The sequence below is a fragment of the Equus asinus genome, chromosome 20 (genome assembly GCF_041296235.1).
Source record: "Equus asinus isolate D_3611 breed Donkey chromosome 20, EquAss-T2T_v2, whole genome shotgun sequence".
Lineage (NCBI taxonomy): Eukaryota > Metazoa > Chordata > Mammalia > Perissodactyla > Equidae > Equus > Equus asinus.
In genome coordinates this window covers 67,876,785-67,901,368 of record NC_091809.1, presented here as the reverse complement: position 1 = coordinate 67,901,368, position 24,584 = coordinate 67,876,785, and the positions used below count along the sequence as shown (strand labels likewise).

At 42.6% G+C, this 24,584-nt stretch overlaps 1 protein-coding gene across 2 annotated transcripts in view; it reads left to right on the top strand.

Moving 5' to 3' along the window:
- FAT3 (FAT atypical cadherin 3) overlaps positions 1–24,041 on the top strand; it is a 616,260-nt gene extending 592,219 nt beyond the window's left edge. Inside the window, exons 23-28 of one of the 2 annotated variants that reach the window (XM_070490462.1) lie at positions 8,680–8,833; positions 10,722–11,377; positions 14,844–14,957; positions 17,081–17,140; positions 17,714–17,749; positions 18,372–24,041. In XM_070490462.1, the coding sequence (XP_070346563.1) occupies positions 8,680–8,833; positions 10,722–11,377; positions 14,844–14,957; positions 17,081–17,140; positions 17,714–17,749; positions 18,372–18,994 (1,643 nt within the window). In that variant the 3' untranslated portion in view covers positions 18,995–24,041. The remainder of the gene's footprint in view (positions 1–8,679; positions 8,834–10,721; positions 11,378–14,843; positions 14,958–17,080; positions 17,141–17,713; positions 17,750–18,371) is intronic. The other variant, XM_070490463.1, reaches the window with a different exon arrangement.
- Positions 24,042–24,584: the final 543 nt, after the last annotated feature.

The following is a 24,584-nucleotide window of genomic DNA, read 5'->3' as shown; positions in this document are numbered from 1 at the left end:
CACTCTCAAACTGTGGCTATCCTAGCGCGTAGTTCCAGAGCATAAAGAGTTTTTAAAGCAGGTAGCCCACAGCAGGAAGCACTTTCTTTCAGAGAAGCAGCAGTCTGCTCCAACCACCTCCAAACCACTCAAACTCTTGGCATGAAGGGCAAGGAAGCCACGTCTGCTAGCATGGAATGACACAGTCAGCAGGTTTGACCAGTGTTATAAGTCTGGCTGTCCCAGGAGCAAGCCATGGGAACCCCAGGGAGTCAGGGCCCAGAACGCTGACTTGTAATAAGAGTGTAAACATGATTCTGTAAATCAACCACAGAGGGAAGGCTCTCTCTTGGTAAAGCCTTAAAATTATATATATTTCATAAACATGAACTGGAAATAGCAACCACTGTGGAGAAGAAATGGCCTGGTCCCATTCTGACCCCTGCATTTCCAGACCCAGTGGGTAGGGAGCTGCCCAGTGAGTACCCACAATCTGAATAAGGAGTCCTCAGTCCCATGCCTTATCCTGCTCCACTCAAGACCATTACTGGAAAACCTAGCTAAGGCTAAGCTATAATTTGGCGAAGCAATGCAGCAAGCCAGGCAGTCCCCAGGCCAGAAATATCATGCAGACAGCTTTGCATGAGACAGGAAGCCTAACTCCTAAAGTGAAAAGTTAGTAAATATTTAAATTAAGAGCTACTGTTTGTTGGACTTTCACTGCGTGCTTGGTGATGTGTTTACTTTGCCTGTACTTACGTAGCATGATACTTAATTCTCACAACAATACTCTAGGATCAGTACTATTCTTCTCTCCTCCCACCCTGCATTTTACAAATAAAAGAAACAGGCCAGAGAGGTTAAGTAACTAGCCCAGCATCACATAGCTAATAAAGTGGAGAAGCCTGGATTTGATCCATGTTTGTGGAACTCCCCAGCCTATGCTCTTAACCCTTGTTACTCAAAGTATGGTCCAGGGACCAGCAGCATCAGCATCCCTGGAAATGCAGCATCTCAGATCGCACCCCAAACTCACTGAATCAGAGTCTGTATCTTGACAAGATCCCTAGATGATCTACTGATTTCTCTCTGTCTCTGAACTTCCCTAAAACCTGAGGAAACTTCTAGTTCTTTTTTGTTTTCTCACATTGTATGTACTGGTTCTCAAACTCCAAGAAGCATCACATCACCTGGGGACGTTATTAAAATGAGACCTTGTTAGAGAAAAGTCTTTTGATTGAGGGAAAAGGAAAATTTATTTACTTGCTTCTATCCTTTCTGTCCATATCAGAGGAAACTTCGGCTAGGTCACTGAATTTGTAAATTCCTGAACTTATTACCAAGAAAATTTCCCACTGAAAAGTTCAGGGGGTAAAAAAAAAAGACCCAAATCAGAATCTCAGAACATACAAGAGTGGAATGCAGGCATCTCTGTTTTTAACAAGTCCCCAAGGTGATTCTATGCACATCTGAGTTTGAGAACCACTGACATTTGGAAATCCCAATAAACTGTACTTACAGGAACGTGAGTCAGTGAGTTCCAGTGAGGTAAACAGACATAGGACATCCAGGAACTGAATGTCAATTGCACAGCCTGCATTTTTTATAATTGTTTTAGTATAAAGATTGAAATTTTTTTGCCAAATGGTCAGGAGTTTGGGGTCACCCTGAGCTCCCCTTCAAAGATAAAAGTAATAATGTCTACCTACTCCCTCTAAGCAAGTTGCATGAAACAACCAGTTCTTTGACGTGGCAAATAGTTGAGCATAGAAGTGTTTTTAGCGAGAAAGCCACCCATGCTACTTTGGGTGACATTTTGCTGAGTATTTTGTGTCCCTAACTTGTAAGAGTCTAGATAAATTCAGTCTGTCAAACTTTAATTAAGTGCCTGATTTGTCTCAAGCTCTATGTTAATTTCTGGGGTCCCATTGCTGTGTCTGTGACCAATGGATTCTCCCTGTGTGGCCTCTCTCCCCTCACAGCTGGCTTAAAGGAATTGAACAGGGTTCCCAGCATGTGCTTAGCCCACTGACCCACTGAGCATGAGAGGACAGAGAAGGGAGTAGCCAGGCTCCCAGTGAATATACTATGGAAGCAATTTGACTGAGCTTTGCAGCTTATGGGGAAAAAGGAAATTTTTTTCCCTAGATGACTTTCCTCTAAATACTGCATTAAACTTTTTCTTTTTTTGGTACCTTGTTAAAACCTCATGGTAACAGCATTAATAATATAATATAGATATTAATAGAAAAACTCAAAAGCCTAAAGCAGTCAGGTTATGTGCAGACACAAAAGAACATGCTAGAAGGTGAGAATTTACTGCATACCTAATGTTGTTAACACATTAAATGTTTCCAGATCCTTGAAGAAAATATTAGAGACTTGGCCCAATATGCAATAAAAGAAATGTGAGCCAGCTTTCCTACGGAAAGTTACAGGTGTCACCTTCAAAGGTTTGTATTTTACAAGATCTGAAGGTATTGCATGTCCCTTGCTTTGGTGCAAGAGAAAAGTCAGAGTGACTACAAGTTGAGATGGTAGTGGGTGTGATCTGCAGCTGAGCTCACCCCTCTTAGGACTAGCATCTCACGTGATAATGAGTCCACCGGTTTTCTTGTACTAATTGAGATTCGCACAGACAAGAGGTTTCAGTATTTCCCAACCTTCAGCCTAAAAGTCGGAGTGAAAAATGTCCCATGCTGTTCAGTTGTTTGGTTTGTGAGCAACACAGAAATGAAGCTGATTTCAGAATCCATAGTCATTACAGGAATTACAACAATAAAGCACCTAGTGTTTGTGTGCTGCTTTGTGGTTAACGAATTCAGAAACCTTATCATCCTCTGTGAAGTGGAGTTAGTGAGGCTTAATTATCAGATAAAAATAGGGAGGTTCCTAGAGGTCAGGCGGCTCCGCCTTGATCACATCCAGCTGGTGGGTAACAGCCAGGACTTACACTTGTGTCCAGGGCCTCACCACATCGCAGCTGGCCTCCCAAAATCGTGTAAGTTCTGGGTGTTTCTAAATGAAATTCATAATTCAGCAAGCACAGTGGTTGATGCTGACTTCAGATCCCAAGTGCTAGTTGCACATTCGTCATTACTTCCACCTTTGTGCTGCAGGCCGACGCTCCCTTATCAGGGCAGCCAAACCTGATGAGAATGATGTTCACCTACACCCAGCGAGCAAGGCCAGGGTGAGGCCATTACCTGGATGAATCAGGTTGGAAAACCCCTAAGTCGTCAAAGGAGTAAGATAGGAATTATCTTCATTATTTGCCCATACAGCCCAAATTCACTCTATAATTGCTCAAACCATTTGTATTTCTGCATTTACTAGATTTTTGCAATGTTCTTCTTTGAGCAAGGAGGGGGGCATTTTAAGTTCATCTGGATGCAGATTTCAAAACCATCTGCATCCACATTCACTAGAAGGATTGTAAACAAGAGCACAGCTTTGAGGCAAGGCTTAAAAATACACTTCTCATTTTGCCAGGATTTGAGGGGAGAGAAGCTGTGACATTGTTTCTGTTTTGTTTTGTTTTGTTTTTTAATGTGTATCTCAATGCTAGGAGGATGATTGTCTTTTTTAAATCTGGGAACTGGTATAAAGTGGCATCTGCCATTTATTGACTGTGTAAGTTTGGGCAAACCATCTTATTTAAGCCTCAGTTCTCTCATTTATAAAATAGCTATAATAACAGTACTTACATCATAGGGTTGTTGTCAAGAATTAAATGCGATAATGCATAGAAAGTTCTTAGCGTTTTTCTTAGCACATAATAAGCTGTTATTGTTGCGAATGATTTCCTTATTTGACATTCTCCTTCAACCCAGAAAAAAAAATCTACTGTTTTTAATAAGACTTTAAGATTACCCACTGAATTTTATTTTTTTTTTTACATTTACAAAAGTTAAATTATTATTTGTGATCAAATAATACCTGGATATCTCTTAAAATTCTGTTCCCTTTATTTGTGTTTTATATCAACATATGGTAATGCTCAGGAAGAGCAAAACTTTATTATGTTATTATCTTTATTATTTAATGATTATCTGCCTCCCAGGAGGGATGTCTGATGCTGTCCATCTCAATGTCTCTCATTGCTCCCTGGAGCATTGTAGGGAGTAACTATGAGCCCTCCTTCTTATTCCTAGAAAGTAGTGAGTTCTGACTCACTGACAAGTTCCAGTGCCAATACAGTCTTGTGGAAAGATCTGAGGATCTGAAAGCCTGGATTCCAGTTCAAATTCAGTCATTTACTAGCTAAACATCTTTGAATAAACACTAACCTCTCTAACACCCCATGGAGTTGGCATGGTAATGGGGCCTCTTATTTTTCCTTTATAGGATTATTCTGATCCTTCATAGAATGGCTGAAAGTGATTTTAAACCAGTAATGCATTAGGTCACTCAGTATCATTGGGGCAGACTTATCGATATAATGAAAATTATTATAATAGGGCCCAGACCAGGATAATGAGATCATAAATAATACTTTGTGGGAACAGGTTAATTTTGATCAACAAGCCTCTTTCACAGCGGCAAACAATAGATATCACTCTTCTTTCATTTAAAAAAAAAATCTGACCACTTGTTTAAAAAAAATCCAATTGCTTTTTCTTCTCATCTTGTTAACATAAAAACTCCTCCAAATTTAAAGTTCTTTATAAAAGCAAGATTTCTCCCAAAGTGTCTCTGCCTCCTTTACCTCATGGTAAAGAGATCATGAGAGCAGATCCTAGACAGTTTGCTTTTTGATAAACAGGAATCCAGAAAGAGAGTATCATAAAGTGTGTTGTTAAAAATACAATTCAGGATAATACTGAACAGTTCCGGATTCTGGAGCCAGACTGCTGGGGTTCAGATCCACACTAGCTTCATGACTGTGAATAAGTAATGACGTTCTCTGGACCCGAATTTCCTCATCTATAAAATGGGCATAATAATAGTAGTAGCTTTGTCATAGCCTTGTTTTGAGAATTAAATGAGTTAACATATATAAAATGCTTAGAATTGTTCATAGCACATAATAAATGTCATATAAGTGTTAGCTATTGTCATCATCATTATTATCATCTTCAAAATGGACAGCAAGTCTTCTCAGATGTAGAACAGAGCTCCTCAGTCATGCATGGTTTTCTCCAGCCTCGGTCCAATGTCCCCACTGTATGCGCTCATCACACCCTCTGCTCTCATGGTAGTTTTGTACTTACCTCTCTGCTTGTAGATGGTGTTTTCCTGTCTTTGTGTCCTCAGTGACTGCCATAGTCCCTGTTCCACAGGTGTGCTGGTAAACCAGCTCTCTAAAAATAAAAGCCCTGATCTGTAGTGTTCACTGATTTCTGTGGTGTAAATACTCCCACCATGGCTGACATCAGGCTACCAGTGGTTTAATAACAGGCCTGCCGAATTCCAGAATGTTTCACAGTCAGCTCTCACGACCCTGTGTGAGCTGGCTCCAGCACACCACTGCCTGTTGCTGAGGCACTCAGTCAGTGAATAGGTTCATCAGTCAGGCTGGCTGTTGCCTCAAGTAGCACTAGATATCCCACAAAAGATAATGAAAATGACAAAATGCAGGAAATGTGTGGGAGTAAAATAGGGCATTAGAGGTAGTGCCTCATTTTAAATTCTGATTTTCCAAAGCACAGAGACATCAAATCAAAGAAATCAAACCCCACAACCCTCATTAGAATCCAGTTTCCATGATAGTGATTCAAATGTCCCTTATTTCCAGCCGGTCCCTCCTTGTCCCTCCCTTGCCCTCAGCTGCTTCTGCTATAGTTTTATTTGAGAAATTGCCAGAAGCATGCCAAATAGGAGCTGGAGAGGAAGAAGTGGTCCCTGAGCTGACCCACCTTGCCTTAGATTCCCCTTCTAACTTCCCTTCCTCCTCACTGACATGCTTTCCGGAGTCCTGTACTGTGGTTGTCCCGCCCCTCTCTTTAGTCTACAAAGGGATCGAATTCATCCTCACAAGTCACTCAACCTTTAAATGGCATGCCATCCTAGCCAAGGATTGGCCAGGTGACATAAAGAAGCATTTTTCCCAATCGCAACTGCTGCGGCAATCCGCAGTTCCATTTGGAAGAGCAACTTCCCAAATTGGAAAAAAATAACCCCACCTCAGCATGATTTGAAGCAAGCATACCTCAGACTACTACACCCTGTCCACAGATTTCAGGCTGGCCATCTTTGGACACAGTTTGCATCAACAGTGGTCTTTACTTATAAGTTAGTTCCCTGGCATTTCATTGAGATTGCATTCAAGAGTATTGTGTCTCTCTCTGAGCCTCAATCTCTGGCCCTCAATGTTTCTGGGTGCTGGGAAGGCTGGACCTACACAGTGCACTCCTCTTAGGAATGTAAAGATTTCTTTCCTTCTGTACCTGCCTCCTGAAGATAAGTCCTTCTCTCTCTGAACCCACACACAATCCTAATGTCCTCCTATACATGAGAGTTCTCTGTAGTGTGGATTCAGTAAAGCATCTACGACAGCACACACTATTTCAATCTATAGATTATTAACTATCTTGTGTCTATAGAGAAAATTCTCTAAAATCCCAGCATCAGTCATTGACCATTTGGGGAGCAGAGATGAGCCTTTCAAATAAGAGTGAGGATGGTTATTTACAGTATGTATTGAGTAAAGTAAATATGATGTGCTTGTTGGATGCTGAGACCCACAACCACCCTTCCTCTATCACCACTCAATCCCCGAGTGTTAGAAACCAGGCCTTCACTCTCCCTCTGGGTCGGTGATAAGGATCATTACTGGGGAAACTGACCAACCCAAAGGTAGTGACACAGTATCGTAGTTGATGAGCCCCATTCATGTGCTTAGAGCTGCCCATCAGATTTCTAGTGTTCCATAACCACACTCTTCAATATGAGCTGATAAACCAGGATTACGAGATAAGGAAGGACATCCTCTAATTTGGAAGATAGAAAATGTATTAAGGTTCTCCAGTGAAACGAAACAATAGGATGGATGAATGGATAGATAGATTGATTGATTGATTGATTGATTTTAAGAAATTGGCTCATAGGATAGTAGGGACTGGCAAGTCTGAAATATTTAGGGCAGGCCAGCAGGCTGGAAATTCATGTAAGAGTTGATTTTGCAGTCTTGAATTTTAAATCCTTGGAGCTGGAAACTCAGGCAAGATTTCTATGTTTCAGTTTGAGGCAGAATTCCTTCTTCTTAAGGCCTTCAACTGATTGGATAAGATCCACCCCCATTACAGAGGGTAATCTGCTTTACATAAAATCATCTGATAGTAAATGTTAATCACATCCACAAATACTCTTGCAGCAGCATCTAGACTAGTGTTTGACCAACAACTAGGCCTGGTCAATTTGACACAAAAAATTTACCATCACAGAGACCCAAACACAGAAACAGAGAAAAGCAACTTAGAGGAAATTCTACAGGGAAAAAACTACATAAAGATATTATTAATATCCTCCAAGAGATAAGAGAAGATATTGTAACCACAAAACAGGAGCAAGTTGCTGTGTGTTTAGGAAAGGGAAAAAACCCTCAGTGAACAAATAAAGGAGCCCTTGGAAAATGACATCTTAATAAAAGTTTCCAAAGATGAGAAACTCTCTCAGAAAGTAAAGCAAAAACCCACAGAGATCTAATATAAGAAAGAAAGATAAAGGAAGATCTAATCTGAGCTCCAACCATAAAAGTTCCATAAAGACAGAACAGAGAAAAGAAACAAAAGGAAGTCATCAATGAAATAATTAAAGACATTTCCCGAGAGTTGAAGGACAAGAATTTCCAGATTGCAAGGGTCCATGAATACCCAGTATTGGTTGAAATAACCACTCTAAAGTACGTCATTGTGAAATCTCAGAAAATTGGGAGCAAGAGAAGATTCTCCAAGCTATTAGAGAGGAAAAGAAACCAGGTCACATACAAACTTCAGAAACCAAAACAACTTTGGATTTCTCAAAAGTAACACGGAGGGAATTGCTTAGAATTCCATAGACGATCTACCAAAGAGGCATATGGGTGGAATAAAGACATGCTCAGCTATGCAAGGTCTCACAATGTTTACCTCCTAGAAACTCCTTCTCAGGAAGCTACTGTAGAATGTGTTCTAATGAAATGAGGGTGGTACTGTTGCCAATTTTGTTTCCCTCTGGTGGGACTTGAGCCTACAATCAGCCCTTTTCTTCCTCGGAGGGTTATTTTCTGTTTGGTGTCACAGATTTGAAACAAAACTGAAGCTGAGCATTCAACAGTACAAGCTTTATTCAATGACCAAAGAATGGAGAAGTGGGAACTATGTTCACAAATCAACTTCTCAGTTCCTGGGGTGATTAAGCAGCTGTTATAAGGGGTCTGGGTAATGAAGGGGAGGAAAATTCATAGTTCTTCGGGGAAATAGGCAGGCTTTTCTTAAGAGCAAGGGTGCCACCTCTTTTCTTTCCTCATTTGGTTATATCCTGCTGTAGCCATGGCAGTTGAAACTGTCATGGTGTCAGTGGGTGTGTTCTATAATATGGTAATATATTACAGTGAGTGGTATAATAAGTTGCCAGGTCTACGTCAGGTCAATTGTCTTTGGAATTTGGGCCTTGCCTAAGATTTGGCTCAGAAGGAATTAGGAGGACACGTTATGGCTACCCATGCACTCTGAGCGTTACCAGTGGCGTCGTGGCTCATGAGGTCCTCTGTTTCCCCAGGCTATCAGTGTACCTGCCTCTCACAGTTCACTGGGAGAAACTGTGAATCGGAGATCACAGCCTGCTTCCCAAACCCCTGCCGAAACGGAGGCTCCTGCGACCCAATAGGAAACACTTTCATCTGCAACTGCAAAGCTGGGCTCACTGGAGTCACGTGAGTGAGATTATGCAATAGTCTTTCTCTACACTGCTTCTTGTTGCTAAGAAAACAAAACAGGAAAAACAACTAACTGGGGTAAAATGTTTACCACTAATAGGACAGGCAAAGGGTTAATTAATATCTTTATATGAAGAGTGCTTACAAGTGACTAAAATGTTACCAGGGATTATCTCTGGGTAGTGGGGTTATGGATAATTTATATATTTTACTTCATACTTCTCTATATGTTCAAATTTTTATATAATTACCATGTGTCCTGTAATCAGGAAAACAATTCTTTTAAAGAAAGTCCTCTATGACCCCTAATCTTTCCAGTATAATTCTGAGGCAGACATATTATCCATTTCCGTGGAACTCATCAACTGGTCTGTACTGCCTAGCGTTTTATGACCATTCTGAAAAACTAAAACTTAGCTTTCCTTTGTAAACCCTTTGTCCCCCAAGAAATGAGAGAAATTAAAGTGTCAGCCAAATGGAAAAGGAATGTTTTAAATTCTTGGGAAAACGCCACTTTCAGCCATCCTTGATGGTTTCAGAAGTATATATATGTAATCTCAAGCAAGTGATATTCCAATTACAGATCAGTCTTATATATTCATTAAGGCAAATCTCCTGAGGACTCTACCAGGAAATACTTAGCCGACTTCGAATCGTTGGATGTAATTTAAAGTAATAAAACTGCATTTATTTTTAAATACTCTGTGATTCTGACTAATTTCCGGCTGACCTGGCCTCAATCTGCTCAAATTAGGGCCGTTTGACTACATTTTAAAAGGTGGATTATCAAAGATAGAGGTGATCGGGCCTTGTAAATGAGCATAAGAGAACAATTGCTGATGTAGAGAAAAGTGAAGGAAAAAAGGTCTATGCTTTCAAATGTTAAACTAAGAAAGAATAAGACAAATGTTTGTTTATAATTATACTCAAAGCAAGTCATGGATTGCTTTAAAGGGAATCAAATTGATTTAATTATTTTTCATTAGAATGCTTTGGTCATTTTTTCCTGATAATATGCTTTAGCTTTAACATAAGCATAGAATCTGGAAGATATGTGGATATGTAGCATTTCACCCATCCACATATGCCCAGTACCCACAACCCCCCCACCCCTCCCCCCCCAGAGAGACCAAAAATTACTGTAACCACTAGAGGAAAATGTCAGGACCAAAGACTTTCTCCTCTCAGGAAACTCTATATATGGTATATAGCTTCACAGCTCTTTATCTGCAATTCTACCATCCTAAAAGCTCTGAGAACTAAAAGGATTGAAGATAAATTAGTGGCAAACTAATTTGGTGGCAAAACCAGCCAAAACCACTCTGAGGCTATTTCTAGTCTTTATGTCTCTCATTTAGCGTGAATATCCATATGTTTTACCGTAGAAACGCTGGTGTATTTGATTATGGGTCCTATGCCACCACCCGTTCCTGCGGTGGGATGGGTATTTTACATAATATGAAAGATACGTACTGTATGTAATTTCTAAAATTGCAAAATTTTAAATTCTGAAATGCATCTGGTCCTGAGGATTTGGAGATAAGTATCTCTTCAACAGCATCTGTTGTTCTTTCTCTTTCTGCTCCCTCTCTTCTCTCCCACGACAGCTTCTCCCTCCCTTCCCCGGGTCGGGTCAGAATATCTGGGAGAGATCGTGGGGGAGAAGTACCTTCATGCCTGATGCTGACTCAGGCTACCTCCTTAAGGTGCCCACTCACCTCCCGGCAGGCACACACCCTCACACTATTTTTGTCATGCTTCATGTACCCTTTAGGGGTTTTATTTTCTTTTAAACACTTCAGTTTTAAATCGAGCTCCAACATACAAGCCTGCGTCCACAGGTCCTGATGTTTGAGAGGGGCGTCTTGTGTGTTTCATCCTGAAGGTGTGAGGAGGACGTCAACGAGTGCGAGCGGGAGGAGTGTGAGAACGGGGGCTCCTGCGTCAACATATTTGGCTCCTTCCTCTGTAACTGCACCCCGGGCTTTGTGGGACAGTACTGCGGGCTGCGCCCCGTGGTGGTGCCCAACATCCAGGCCGGCCACTCCTACGTGGGGAAGGAGGAGCTCATTGGCATCGCGGTGGTCCTCTTCGTCATCTTCATTTTGATCGTCCTGTTCATCGTCTTCCGCAAGAAGGTCTTCCGCAAGAACTACTCCCGTAACAACATCACGCTGGTGCAGGACCCCGCCACAGCCGCGCTGCTCAACAAGAGCAACGGCATCCCGTTCAGGAACCTGCGGGGCGGCGGGGATGGCCGCAACGTCTACCAGGAGGTGGGGCCCCCGCAGGTGCCTGTGCGCCCCATGGCCTACACCCCGTGCTTCCAGAGCGACTCCAGGAGCAACCTGGATAAGATCGTGGACGGGCTGGGGAGTGAGCACCAGGAGATGACCACGTTTCACCCTGAGTCACCACGCATCCTGACAGCCAGGCGGGGTGTGGTTGTGTGCAGCGTGGCCCCCAACCTCCCTGCCGTGTCTCCCTGCCGCTCTGACTGCGATTCCATCCGCAAGAATGGCTGGGATGCAGGAACTGAAAGTGAGTAGGCAGTAGTAATGCATCGTTGTTTATTCCACTGGTATTTACTGGAAGGAAATTAGGAGAGGGAGAGAGAACCCACAGGGACAGAGCATTCATTATGACACGTTCTGACATTGAGTGTTCACATCAGCCCTGAAAAATTCCCCTGGTTCCTGTCCCCATTTACAGATGGGGACAATGAGGCTCAGAGAGCATACAAAGGTGCCCAAGGTCACACAGCTAGTAAGAGGTACTCCAATCCAGAGCTGTCAGACTAAAACCCCTGCTCTTCTCACGGTAGGGTACCACTAGCCGTGATGCAAGCAGCATAGCTACAAAAGTGTGCTCTGGAAGGTCAGAAGAAGAGGGTATCTCTAGCCTTAGGGGGAAGACTTGAGGGAAGCAGAGGGACGTTTGAGTTGGACGATGGTGGATTAAAGGTCTGGGGAAGGGAAGGCATCCTGCATAGAAGGACCCACATGATCAGAAGAAAAGCTAGTTATTCTATGTGGCTGGAATGCAGGGTCCATGAAACATAAGGGTGAACCACAGGCAGGAAAAGTGGCCCAGGCCAGATGGTGGTGTTTCCCTCCCCTTTTGGCCTCAGGCAGCAGTACTCTAGGCAAAGGGAAGAGCCACGTGTGCAAAGGCCCTGGGGTAGGGAAGACCTTGGCATGCTGAAGAACACAGGGATGTAGTTGGAGTTTGGTGAGCCACAGGGGAGAGTGGCTGCATTTTAACAGCAACACTAGGACAGGTTTTAAGCAGGTAAGTGGCATGATCTAATTTATATTTTTAAAATATGGCTCTCACTGATCTGTGAAGAAGAGACTAAACAGGACCAAAGAGGGAAGAAAGCAGAGAGACCAGTTAGATGGCCTCTATGAGCATCTAGGGATGAGAGCAGGTGATTGTTTTCCCTGCCCCAACATCGGTCAAGATGAAACTAAGGCAAGCTCTGTTGTATCCTTTGACTTTTAATGAGGCCAAATGGCTTTGTATTTGAGCAGCAGCAGAGATGCCCTGGGTAGCGGGAGTTTCCAAAGACTGGGTTTCTAGTACTGTGATATATGTTGGGGTAGAGGGTGAGGAGAGGCAGGTTTCAAAGGGAGCTAGAGAGCATATGCAGCCGAGGAGATAAAGGGTGTCTTCTTGGAGGAAGGGGGCATTTCTACTGGTGTCTTTAAGCCTGAGTGAGATTTTGGTAGGAAACTATTGGAGAATGCCTTCCAGAAGCAGGAAGCAGCGTGATCACTGGAGAGGCCACATAAGAGGTCACCTGAGGTATGTCTGGCTCTGTTGTTCAGGAGGAGGGTGAGGCTAGAGGCAAAAGTTTGGACATCATCTGCCTGCAGGGTGGATGAATCTCCAGGAGGATCAGCTCACTAAGGGAACAAGAGCAGAGAGAGGGTGATCAAACTGGGCCTCCAAAAGAACCAGAGATGCCTACAGGTGGGAGGCGGGTAGAGAGGAGGGGCAGGAAGGGAGACAAACTCGTGCCAACGAAGAGAGAGCAGGGAAAGAGGAAAGGGTAGCCGTGCAGAAGCTAAGACCATCAATGAGGTCAGCAGGGTTGAGTAAAACCATCAAGGACACAGGCTAAAAACAAAATACTGCACTTGACGCCTAGAAGATTCTTAGTGATCTCAGGAGCGTTTCAGTGAGTCATCAAGACAGAATCCAGAATGCAAGGGTTAAGGATAAAGAGATTTGATGAGAAAACAGAGGCAGCAGATGAACATAAAAAGCCACCACTGCTATCTGCTGGATCATTTCCTTAAACCCCCACAGCTGCCCCGCTTGGGCACCAATTGGAGTAGTGAACAGGTGAGAGAACGTGCCTGAGAGCAAGTAACTAGTAAAAGGAGGGGTGAGGATTCAAACCTGGGGCATCAGGGTCCACAGCTTTTGCTTTTACCAAGACTGCTCTTGGGAGCTTTAGGAGGAAGGTGGGAGAGGGACATGAGAGAGAGGGGATCTCTTGATGATAGAGGAGGGCCTCTATTCTAGTCTAGGGCCGCCCCAGCTACACTGTCTGCTGACTCTGTCTTTCTGTAGACACACTTATGTTTTAAGCGGTTGCCCTTGGATTTTAATCATATAAATATATTCCCTCTCCAATTATCTATAGAGTTAGACTTTACTATAGCCTTGCCAATCCACTAGTTAGTAGAAAGGCTCTTTTCTAGTTAGCAATGAAATAAAAGGGGGGGTTGAATAAATGGAGGAGTGGAGAAAGGAGTATTATGCACAGCACTGCATTCACGGGCGAGGGGCAGAGGGGTCATTTGCCATTTTCTCCCTTGTGTTCAGGGCTAAGCCTGGTGCCCACCTTGTGCTTTGCCGAGGCACATCTTTGTATTTTCTGCGCTGTGGCTCTTGGGAGGTGGATTTCTCCAGTTGTATCAGTGGTTTATCCAATTCTTGGTTTTGCTGTGGCTTCAGCATCTGACAGCAGATTCAGAGCCACAGTGCCTGCCACTGACATCAGCCATTTGGAAGAAACAGTGATTTCTGTGGCCACGAAGACGAACTCTTCCCTTAAGCACAAGTCACCATGTCTTCATACTATCACGTTACGTGGTGATTTGATCATTTCCCTCCGCTGGCTTCATAATGTGACAGCTTTATTTCCAGAATCCACCTCAGGCCAAAACTCACATTTCCCCCCAAAGTATTGCTGGGTTTTTATTGAATACATTTCCTTCTTTGTTAAGCAAGGCAGAGTTAGCTGGTGAGACAATCTCTGGGCGACTAATTCACTTTTCACTTGACAACTTCAAGACATGGGCTGTTTTTATTGCTTCCTTTAGTCCATCAAAGAAGTAGCCTGTATGTGTGCATGTGTGTGAGTGTGTTGTTCAGGCATTTTGTACAGCAAAGAGGGAAGAAGTCTGTGGAAAAGAGCATCTCTATACCACTGACTGCCCTTCTACCAGACGGTGCAGAACGCTGTCATTCCTAAAAATGATGTGATGCTGCCCTCTAGAAGGCAAATCTGAGAACGCCGCTCACTCCCGAGAGAGGGAAGTTTGGGTAAATCTAATGGCATTCTTGCCTATAAAATATTTATACCCCTATTTTAAAAGTAATCTCATTTAACCTGGTGTTGACACCACATTGGTTCATGTAAATAATTTAAATTAACTCTGAATGGCAAAGAGCAGCCCAGCCACTTCATCCTCGTTTCACTCTTCACTTAGTCACTTCAGTTTAAGAGAACAGTTACTTTCAGCTGTCAGCTATTTGGAAGCTCATTTACCACAGGTTAAGGGTTTCAAATCCATAATGTAAATCACTTGATTGACAGACCTTTGCCCCCAATGGCACGATCAATTTTCTATTGTGAAGCTAAATTATTTTCTCTAAGCAAATGAAAGAGCCCCCAGAAGTGAACTCTGGTGGGGACAGGGGTGGGACAGGGCTGGAAATATGCACAAGGTAACCGGTGTCATTTCTGCTCTCTCTCTGTCTGTACATGAAGACAAAGGGGTTGATGACCCGGGAGAAGTGACCTGCTTTGCAGGCAGCAATAAAGGCAGCAACTCTGAAGTTCAGTCCTTGAGCTCCTTCCAGTCGGATTCTGGCGATGACAATGGTAAGAAGTCATTGAGTTTGTTCCGTCCCTCGAGCAGGTTCTGTTTCCTCTGCTGCAGTGAGTTCAGAGGAAGGTGATGTGACTGGTTTTGTTTCTTGACCTGATCATGGACTTTTGAGTGTGTTCACCAGCTTTTCCGTTGACTCCATTGTTGGGTGTCATTGCTGAAGGAGCAGCTGTTAAGCTGCAGCTGTGAGCAGGCCCAGGGATCTGTGTCGGAGGTTGACAAACTTCTCCCAGAGCTTCAGTAATACGTCATCTTTGATTTGGTACATGATGGAACCACCTCATCCCAAGTGACACTCTCTAGCAAGCAGTGTGATTTCTTTTTTAATTTTACTGATGATGATCTCTTCACTCTTCCTTCTACATCCACCCTCCCTACCATTAGAAATTAGTTCAGAGGCCAGACCTCCTTCCCATAGAACCTCCTTCTCATAGAAATGGCATCTTCATTCAACTGAATCCCCCTTATAGTCATTTAGGATCATGGGCCTTTGGAGAATCTATTAAATACTGTGGGTCAGCTCCTTAGAAAAATGCACATATACCCAAAATGCTGCACGCAATCCCATGTGGTTCGTGGACCTTATTGACACTCCAAAGCTGTTATCTCTACCTCTTGAGAACTTATGTTTATGGAGAAGGTGCCAGTGCTGGACTGGGTTTTCTGAGCTGAGGAACCAGCTTTGGAGGATGGGGGGTTTCCCCAGGATAGAGGAGGAGGGAAGAAATGGTCATAAAACAGTGAAAGCTTACCATATGGTAGTGAACCAAGAATAATTTCAAATAATCATCCACAGAGACAGGTGACCTTACCTTAGTCTGTACTTTGTCATTTTCCCATTTATCAGCAGTAGGCAAAAATTGAATATGTATTAATTTATGGAATCATTCAACCCATAAACCCTTCTGAATTTCTCCTGTGTGCTGACCCCCACGCTGGGGATTTTTGTACCCAGAAGTACAAAAAGAAAATGACATAGTCTTTGCCCCCCAGGTAAATACAGTAACAGGTGAGCCCTGAAACCATAGATGCAATCATGGAGGTAAAATAGTCCACTTTCATCAGCACCACCCCCACGTCTCCCACCTCCTTCCCCAATACCTGGCCCTCCCAAGAGGTGCAGGAGCCTTGGTGCATCTGACTGCTGGGATAACAGACCACATCACAGTGGATTTCTTCTAACCATTCTCAAAAGGTCAGGGGCATGCCTCCAGCTCTGTTTGCCTTGGTGCTTACTCCCTTGCTCATCCCCAGCCAGGAGAAAAGCTGTCACTGGTTTGCATCTTATACAGAAACACCCAAGAACATGTAGTTTCCCAACTCCAGGCAGCAGCTCCAGCTGCTGGTTGACTGTTCTCACGGGCTCTGCTTGGTCACAAACTTGGTCTTTCATGCTTAACATTCTGGGTTGGTCCCAACTAAGGCAGGCAGTGTTAGGAATTTTCAATAAATTAGTTTTGAGTTTGATCACCTCTCCACAGGCTGCTGGTGTCAGGTGCTAAGGCAACCCATACAGAGTACAGAAATTTCCTTCCCAGATTCTAACTATTCGAGAGGCCAAACACTAACTTCTGTCTACACCTCACCTGTAGGTGCTGGGCCTCAGGTCGGTCAAGGCTATAGGTGGCATCTTGTGAGTGTAAAGCCATCAGTCCTACAAAGGTTATCCTCCATCACTGGCATTTGGTTCGGAGCAGCATAGCTGACCAACAAATAATTATCCCCGGGAATAGTGAGGTCCTCCTCTGAGAGCCTTGGGAGTCACTGATGAGAAATTAGCATGAGCTTGATGAGCCACTGCTTTCCTAAATTGATTTCACCAGGCCATGAGGTATGAATTTATGACCCGGCAATCCATGCCAATCAGGTCTTTCAGGAGGACTGGCCTGCGATTTGCTGCCATTCCCTTCTGTTCCAGGAGCCCTGGGACCCCCCGATAAAATTGTCCACTGGAGCATTGCCTAATGGACAGATGGTGGGAAGGCTTTGGGTGTTTCCATTCTGCGCCTTTATTTTTGCCATTGTTGTTGTTAAAAGAAGTTAAGATATGTTTAAAATACATAACTAACCTGAAGCTGTCCTTCCCTCCCTCCTGTCTTCTTTTCCTGGCCACAAGCATCCATAGTGACTGTCATTCAACTTGTCAACAATGTAGTTGACACTATAGAGAATGAAGGTATTTACTTTTTTCTTCCATAGCATTTGTTCCTGTCAAGACTTATCCTTTCAGCAATATTGCTTCCTTGTTACTTTAAACTAGGGGTGATTTTCATCCGCTGGCAGCAGAGGGAGCAGTAAATAGATGGTTTCAAATGAGATGCTGGGTGTTTCTCTAGGTATTGGAGTGAATTTTACAATTGTGAAAAAAAGTGTAGTGTACAATTTTTTAAATATGTAGGGTACTGTTTTTATAAAATCCCTTCCACGAGAAGAGTACCCAATTATTTGGAATCCAGATTAATACTAAATCCATTCTTACATTCAACATGTATTTATTGAGTACCTACTATGAGCTAGGAATATTTAAGAAATTGTTTAAAGCCACAATATGATGGGGAATGATTTCGATCAGGTAACTTATTGACTTAATACAATTAGTGCCTAGTATAGATGAGAGTTATCTTTCTATTTCCTAAATAACAGTGGGGAGAAGTAGGAGCATGTCTTTTAAGTCATCTAAAATGTTTGGTTTTACCCTCTTCACATGTCTTGGATTGTTAGTTTTACTTCTCACTTTGTATTTAAACAGTGTCTGTCATGGATCAAGGACAGAACTACAACCGAGGTGACTCCGCCACGACCCCAGCATAGTATTCTACTTATGCGTTTTGAATTGCTGAGTTCATTCTTACCCTGTCCCTCTCCCTCCATCTTTTCTGAGTTTCTTTGACCTGAATTTTGCATGTTCCAGGTGTCTTGTGTGCTCTGTATTGGAGGTGAAAGTCCTGCCAGCATCCCTCCCCCAGCCTCTCCCCTGCGCGTGTGATTCATCCATTTGTGTGCACATCTCCCTGCCTTCTGTCATCCGCAGTGTGGCTGATGCATCTCTCTCTCTGCGAGCATGTTGCCAGCCTGGCTCTGCACTTAGCGTGTGACTAGGAAGAGAGAATGGCTTCTAGAACTGTGTTTCCTCAGCATTCCCTCATTGGCCGTTGCTTATGGGAGGGCGTGGCCAAGTGAAGGTTCTGCAGCAATGAGGCACCATTTCTGTGTTGCCATGGCCTTGTTCTCTTGGAGCCAGAGCATGGCTGGCCCCGATAGACCCTTATAAGGAGCATGCACATGACCCTGGCTTCTTAGGGTCTCTTGGATGTTAATTGCATGTCAGGTCCCTTGTCTGCTCCTTTCTGAGCCCTGCCCGAACTCTAGTCTGGAGGAAATTAACTGTCATGGCTTTTCTCCCACAGCCTATCACTGGGACACCTCTGACTGGATGCCAGGGGCCCGCCTGTCAGACATAGAAGAAGTACCCAACTATGAGAACCAGGAGGGAGGGTCTGCACACCAGGGCAGCACACGGGAGCTGGAGAGCGATTACTATCTGGGCGGCTATGACATCGACAGCGAGTACCCACCTCCTCATGAAGAGGAGTTCTTGAGTCAGGACCAGCTGCCCCCTCCCCTGCCAGAGGACTTCCCGGACCAATACGAGGCCCTGCCGCCCTCCCAGCCTGTCTCCCTGGCCAGCACGCTGAGCCCAGACTGCAGGAGAAGGCCCCAGTTCCATCCTAGCCAGTACCTTCCTCCTCACCCATTCCCCAATGAAACAGATTTGGTGGGCCCGCCTGCCAGCTGTGAATTTAGTACTTTTGCTGTGAGCATGAACCAGGGCACAGAGACAGCAGGCCCAGCAGACAGTGTGTCTCTATCCTTGCACAATTCCAGAGGCACCTCGTCCTCAGATGTGTCAGCAAACTGCGGCTTTGACGATTCCGAAGTAGCCATGAGTGACTATGAGAGCGTGGGAGAGCTCAGCCTCGCCAGCCTTCACATTCCCTTTATCGAGACTCAGCACCAGACCCAAGTGTAGAGGACGCACTTCAAGGGCTTTGTGCTGTTTGTTACAGAAAAGGAGAAGAGAACTGGCTGGGCTTGTGTCTCCATGGAGAGTGGTGTGTTGAGCAAGAAGGAAATGCGGTATTTTCCGCTAGGAACTTCTAAACAAGGCATACTGTCACAAGCAAGCTCGACTCCAGTTGGGTGAAAAGGAACGGTGCAGAAATTGTTTCTGAGAGGTGACTGATAACCCTTGCAGTATGTACCTGTGTTCATGACCAAGAACGCATGCCGAGTTTTTCAAGGGGGAAAAAATTTCACCCACCAGCTTATACAGTCGGTCTTGTATGGCTTTGCGCAGCAGTGTGCCCTGGAAAGTGTTACAGCATCAGTCCTGCAGTATTAATAACTGGCAACAAGCAAAGAGGCATTGTTGCATGTAATTTTGAGCCAATGGGGGGGGAATGAAAATAGTAGTTATGATTGTCGGAAAAGTTAGTCTCTTAGGCAGAAAGAAAGAGAAACAAATATTAAACAAACGAAAATGGGCTGAAGCCTTTAAAATCAACTCTATTTTTTTAATAAGCTGCCCAATTTTCAGCTATAAAATTAGGTTTGAGTAACATGTTTAGTATGCTTAGTTATTTTTGTTTGTTTGTGTTAAGCATCCGATATAATATAGTTGGGTTTTATGATCTCCGAGAGGGGTATCAATGAAGAAGAACATGAGGATATTTGGGTTCCATTTTGTGGGTTGGGGAGAAGGTTAACATTGTTTGAACATTAGAAAGAATGTGATTATCTGTTTTTTGTGTTTTCTAGTAAATATTCCTGGCTGTAACTATAATTTTAACATTGCTGCAGAAATAGGCCTTTGTTCTGAGAATCAGAAAATAAAAAGAAAAAAAGTAGCATTTGGGGAATTGTTCTCTAGAATGAGAGATATTTAGAGGTTTAAGCAGAATTCACAAATTCAGGGAAAAAAAGAAAATATAGTACTTCTAATGTTTTCAGGCAGATAATCACAATTCTTGATAATGCAGATGAAATTTGAATGTTATTCTAAATTGGTAGCGTCATTCATTATAAATGCAATTGCGTTAAAGAAAAGAAGAAAGTAGATTAGTTCTTGTGTATAAATTATAATAGTGTGTGTGTCTGGGCCTATGTACAAAGGTGTGCTTGCCCTCAATAAGGCTGCTCTTGAGGAAAGCTGACGTGAAGGATCTAGGATATAGACTGAGTTGAAAATCCTGCCAGCAAGGCAGACCTAATTTCTCTGATCTCTATGATGTTAGAGAAACACCAAATGCCATATTTTACTCCAGTTCGGTTAACTTTATTTTGGTACGGCCATTTATATTAACTTCAAGCAAAACTGTGCTTTTTAAACAACAGTATTTTGTTATAATTTTCCAAAACTAAACTCTTACTTGAAAAATGTGTAGTGTTTAATTATACCCTGGGGTTCTCCTCCCATCCGACATATGGACTTTGGCCATGAGTTTCCAAAACTGACAAGAGAATCATTCCACTGGAAATACAGCAACCCAATATTCAAAGCTTAAAGTTGACAAATTGAGTGACTTTCCTCTTCTGCTTCAATCAGATTATGGCCGTGTGCACAGTGGCCACGGTAAATAAATGCATATTTGCACTATCTGCTTAATATGAAAGTATCTGTGTCCACAGTTTCTGATAACATATGGCATTGGTGTGTAAATTGTACTGTCCTGAGTTTGTGTATCATCCACTCAGGCATATTTTTAGTTATTTCGGTTGTATTTAATTCACTTCCTCGTAGGAGTCAGTGTTTCTGGAGTTCGTTGTAAAAAGATTCCTTTCATTCTCAAGCTTCCTGAATACACAGATATACTTCACAGATTTTTCAGTTTTTCTCCTCTTGCTGTGTCTTGGTCGGACCTGCTCCTAGAAGCATTATCTGCACTGTGGTCTTGAAATAAATGAATTTCACTAAGGCTGCTTTTGAGAAGAAAGTCTTTGGCATTTTTCTTATGTAAGAAGCACGTTTGCAAGAATCACAGAGAAAATGACAAACTAATGGTCTAGAATGGAATCACTGCTCCACTTTTAATAATGCAATGACATAAAAACCATCAAAGTAAAACCAACAATTCATTTCTTGCCCCCAGGAAATATTAGAATGAGATTAATGCCAGTGAGTCACTACTGCTTACCCAGCATCTCCTCCAGGGAGAACGCCTGACTGACACAGTAATGAAGGAATAAATAGATCCTAATGCGGTTGTGAAGTCACCCAAGAAAATTGTGCCCACCCTTTTCTCTGACCTATATAAAATACCTCTTTCTTCAGGATATCTTCCCCTGATTTTCTCTGCAGCTAAATGTGTACCTGATAAGGTTGTGTTATGTTTTGATTCATTACCTTTTAAACACATGATATTTTTTCTCTTTTTGGAGAATTAGATTTCCCTGTAGATTACAAAATGGTTTTCAGTCAGGCCAAAATGGAACTAGGTGGGATGACTGCTGATTCGGAGAGGTGGAAAGGTCTTTAAGATCTGCTTGTCCAGCCCTCCGATTTTGTAAAAAGAGGAAACATGCCCAGAGAGGGGAAGGGCCTTACCCAAGCTCACATAGAAAGTTAAGTAGCTAAAAAGGGACTAAAATCCATCCATTTGGCCAATATTCCTTCTGTATAAATTGTTCACCTCTAAACTGCCTGGGGCGTGGTATCTGCCTGCTTCTGCGGGACTTCCTGGCTTCCCACCATTCCTGCTTTGGAATATTCTAGAAAAGGGAACTCATGGAGATTATTTCTCTGGCAGCCTCATGATCTCATGTTTCCTTGCAGCCCCTTAGGAAGGGTGCAGATACAGAAGTCACACATTTCTTTGGACATTTCTCAAAATGCTGCTTTTGCCAAATGAGTGTTTTCTAAAATGAAGATGGAATGATAATTGTAGAATGGAACTCAGATCAGTCATCAGTTGTAGTGAAACTTTTATTATAATTTTATCCACTAGGTACATTTTTGTTTCTCTTTTGATTTCCCCCTACCAGTCCTGGTGTTTCTTCCTACCCCCTCCACCATGAGGAACCACGTGGAAAATACTTAAACCAATTAACGTCTTTCTGTTTTTTCTAACACGTATGTGCCACCTCCTGGAAGCCATTTTCCATAGCCTGTTGTAGGCACTTTACTTGTATTGCACACATTGTGGTTAGATTGCGAGTGGCTGGACTGTTGATCTTTGTCATGTAGTAAGCAGAAGCTATGGTGCTGTAAGAGATGAATAAAGTAGGTTAATTTATTCACTTTCTTCTACAAATATTTTGCTGCTGAGTTCCATTCCGTGTGAGCTTTCCATGTACTCATGTCCTGCCCATTCATGAAATGCCATTGGAGAAGACTTAGTAATATGAATAGGCCACGTCTATGCATTTTGAGGTTTGCCCTATCAGAATCAGTGTGAAGGCCTGGAAAGGGAATTAATGATGCATTGCTGGAACTTTCCTGGAATTTCCCTTTGGAATCACTAGCACAGCCTAGAAAAAAGCAAGTAAGAGATATATGTCATCAGCCAACTCCTGCTTACTTCCCCCCGCCACCCCACCCACAGCCCCCACTAATGCTGTGTCTATATAATCAAAGTCAGGGGAATTGAGAAAAGAGATTATCAAAATAAATCATTTAAGACCCAGAAAACACTTTCATGTGGAATAATTCAGGAAGATCTAGTGTTCATTTCACATGGGTAGCCCAGATAGTTGTCTGGTCTCTTCACTCTGCTGCCCTCCCAGTGGACAGATATTGATAAAGTGGTTAGGCTTTTATGTTTTATGTTTTTAATTTCAAACCATGGGAAATGGAGATTCGAAGAGGCATTTCTTCAGCATCATCATTTTGTGTGGTCTGTGAGAAGGTGGTTCTGTGTTCTTGCTGGGTTTTGTCCTGCAACGTTCAACTGCACATTATTCTGGTGCAAATCCACAGTGTCTTTAAGCTTCTGAGTGTATAATTCTAGGGTTTGAAGTCACCATTTGTGGGTTTGGCATCAGTTAATATTTAGCCAGCTGGCTAAGAGATAGGAAAAGAATAACGTTTTCTTTCCTTATGTAATAATGAAAAGCAATAATTACAAGTATGTAATATTACACGAAGGCCATAATTAGTCTCTTCCGGTGTTTAGGATGCGCTAGAGAATCATATAGTCATTTGGAGCGTGTTTGGACCCATTAGTATGTACTGTAGTACCCTTCCAGCAAACAAATACCTGAATTGCTACTATTTTAACAATTTTATGAGCCCATACTACTGCATTTCGGGAAGTGACAAATGTGTTCAGAAATGGAAGCAGTTCTTTTTAAGCACTGTATCGGAGAGATTGTCTTGTAAATTTGCCTGTTGCAAACAGGCTGGTTTGTAAAAGATGTATGTTTTGGTGTTTAAAATGTTTATAAAATTGTATATAATGGTTTCAATTTTCCAGGCTTTTGTAGATACTGTATTTGATGCCTATCAGGATGCTTTAATTTGGGGGGGGTTGAATATAATTCAAAGTCATCCATGCTGTTGGTCTGCAAACTTTTGAGGTAACTACACACACACACACAAAGGATTTTAGATTTGAAAATGATGTTTTTTAATCATTTCAAAATGTACTGTAACCTTACTTCGGTTCTACTGTTTTCATTTAACTTTCTCTGTTTTCAAGAAAACGTTTTTATTGACATTTTTTAAAATGAGTGTGTTTTGCCCAGTTACTGAGTATCTGATTCTCCTGCCATTTCAGGTTCTGAATGAAGTATATCATTTCTTCCCACACTTGTGCACTCGCCTAAACTTGCACACACATCACACACCAAACCTTATGCAAAGGGGAAAGCCAACACTTAAAGTGGATCTTGTCCCTTATGAAAATGGATTGTTTCTGCATATATTGCTGTTGGCAGTATTCAGTCTTGTGTTCTTTTTCTAAAAAATGAAAGAAAAACAAAAAAAAAGACAGCCAAAAAAAAAACCAACAGTGTACAGGTTTGTAACTGCCAAAATTTGATGGTTAAAACAAGTTTTCAAGTAAAAAGAAAAAATGAAACTAGCAATTGTGTTGACTCTTTTTTAAGTGTTTCCTTTTATTTGTCTTCAGTTCATTGCACACATGGCACTTAGGCAGTCATAGTCTGCAGGTCATGGGGATTTTTTCCAGAAACTTCCTGCCTCCAAAAAGACTTCCATCAATTCTGGCGCACATGTGTTGGAATCCTATGCAGCTTCTTACTGGGCACATAACTGTGGGGTTTTTCCCTGATGAGAATGAAAACAGTGCTGGAGACTAGGACAAATACGGGTTATTGAGTCCCACCTCTGCAGAAATCTCTCCTAACCGCATCCCCACGTCTTCTAGGCAGCTTCTCCAGTACTCCTCTCCCTGAGAAAAAAAAAAAAAAAAAAAGTCCAAGTTTGGGGCACAATTAGCACTTGAGTTTTCCTCCAGAGCGCTAGAAAATTGTCTATATAGAATGAAAGCCAAAATATATCCCAGAAAAGTTGGAGGGAGGGACAAATTATCTTTCAAAAAGGACGTGACGTCACGAGAACCTAGCTTGAGACCAAGAAGGACTCCAGAAGGGGAGGATGT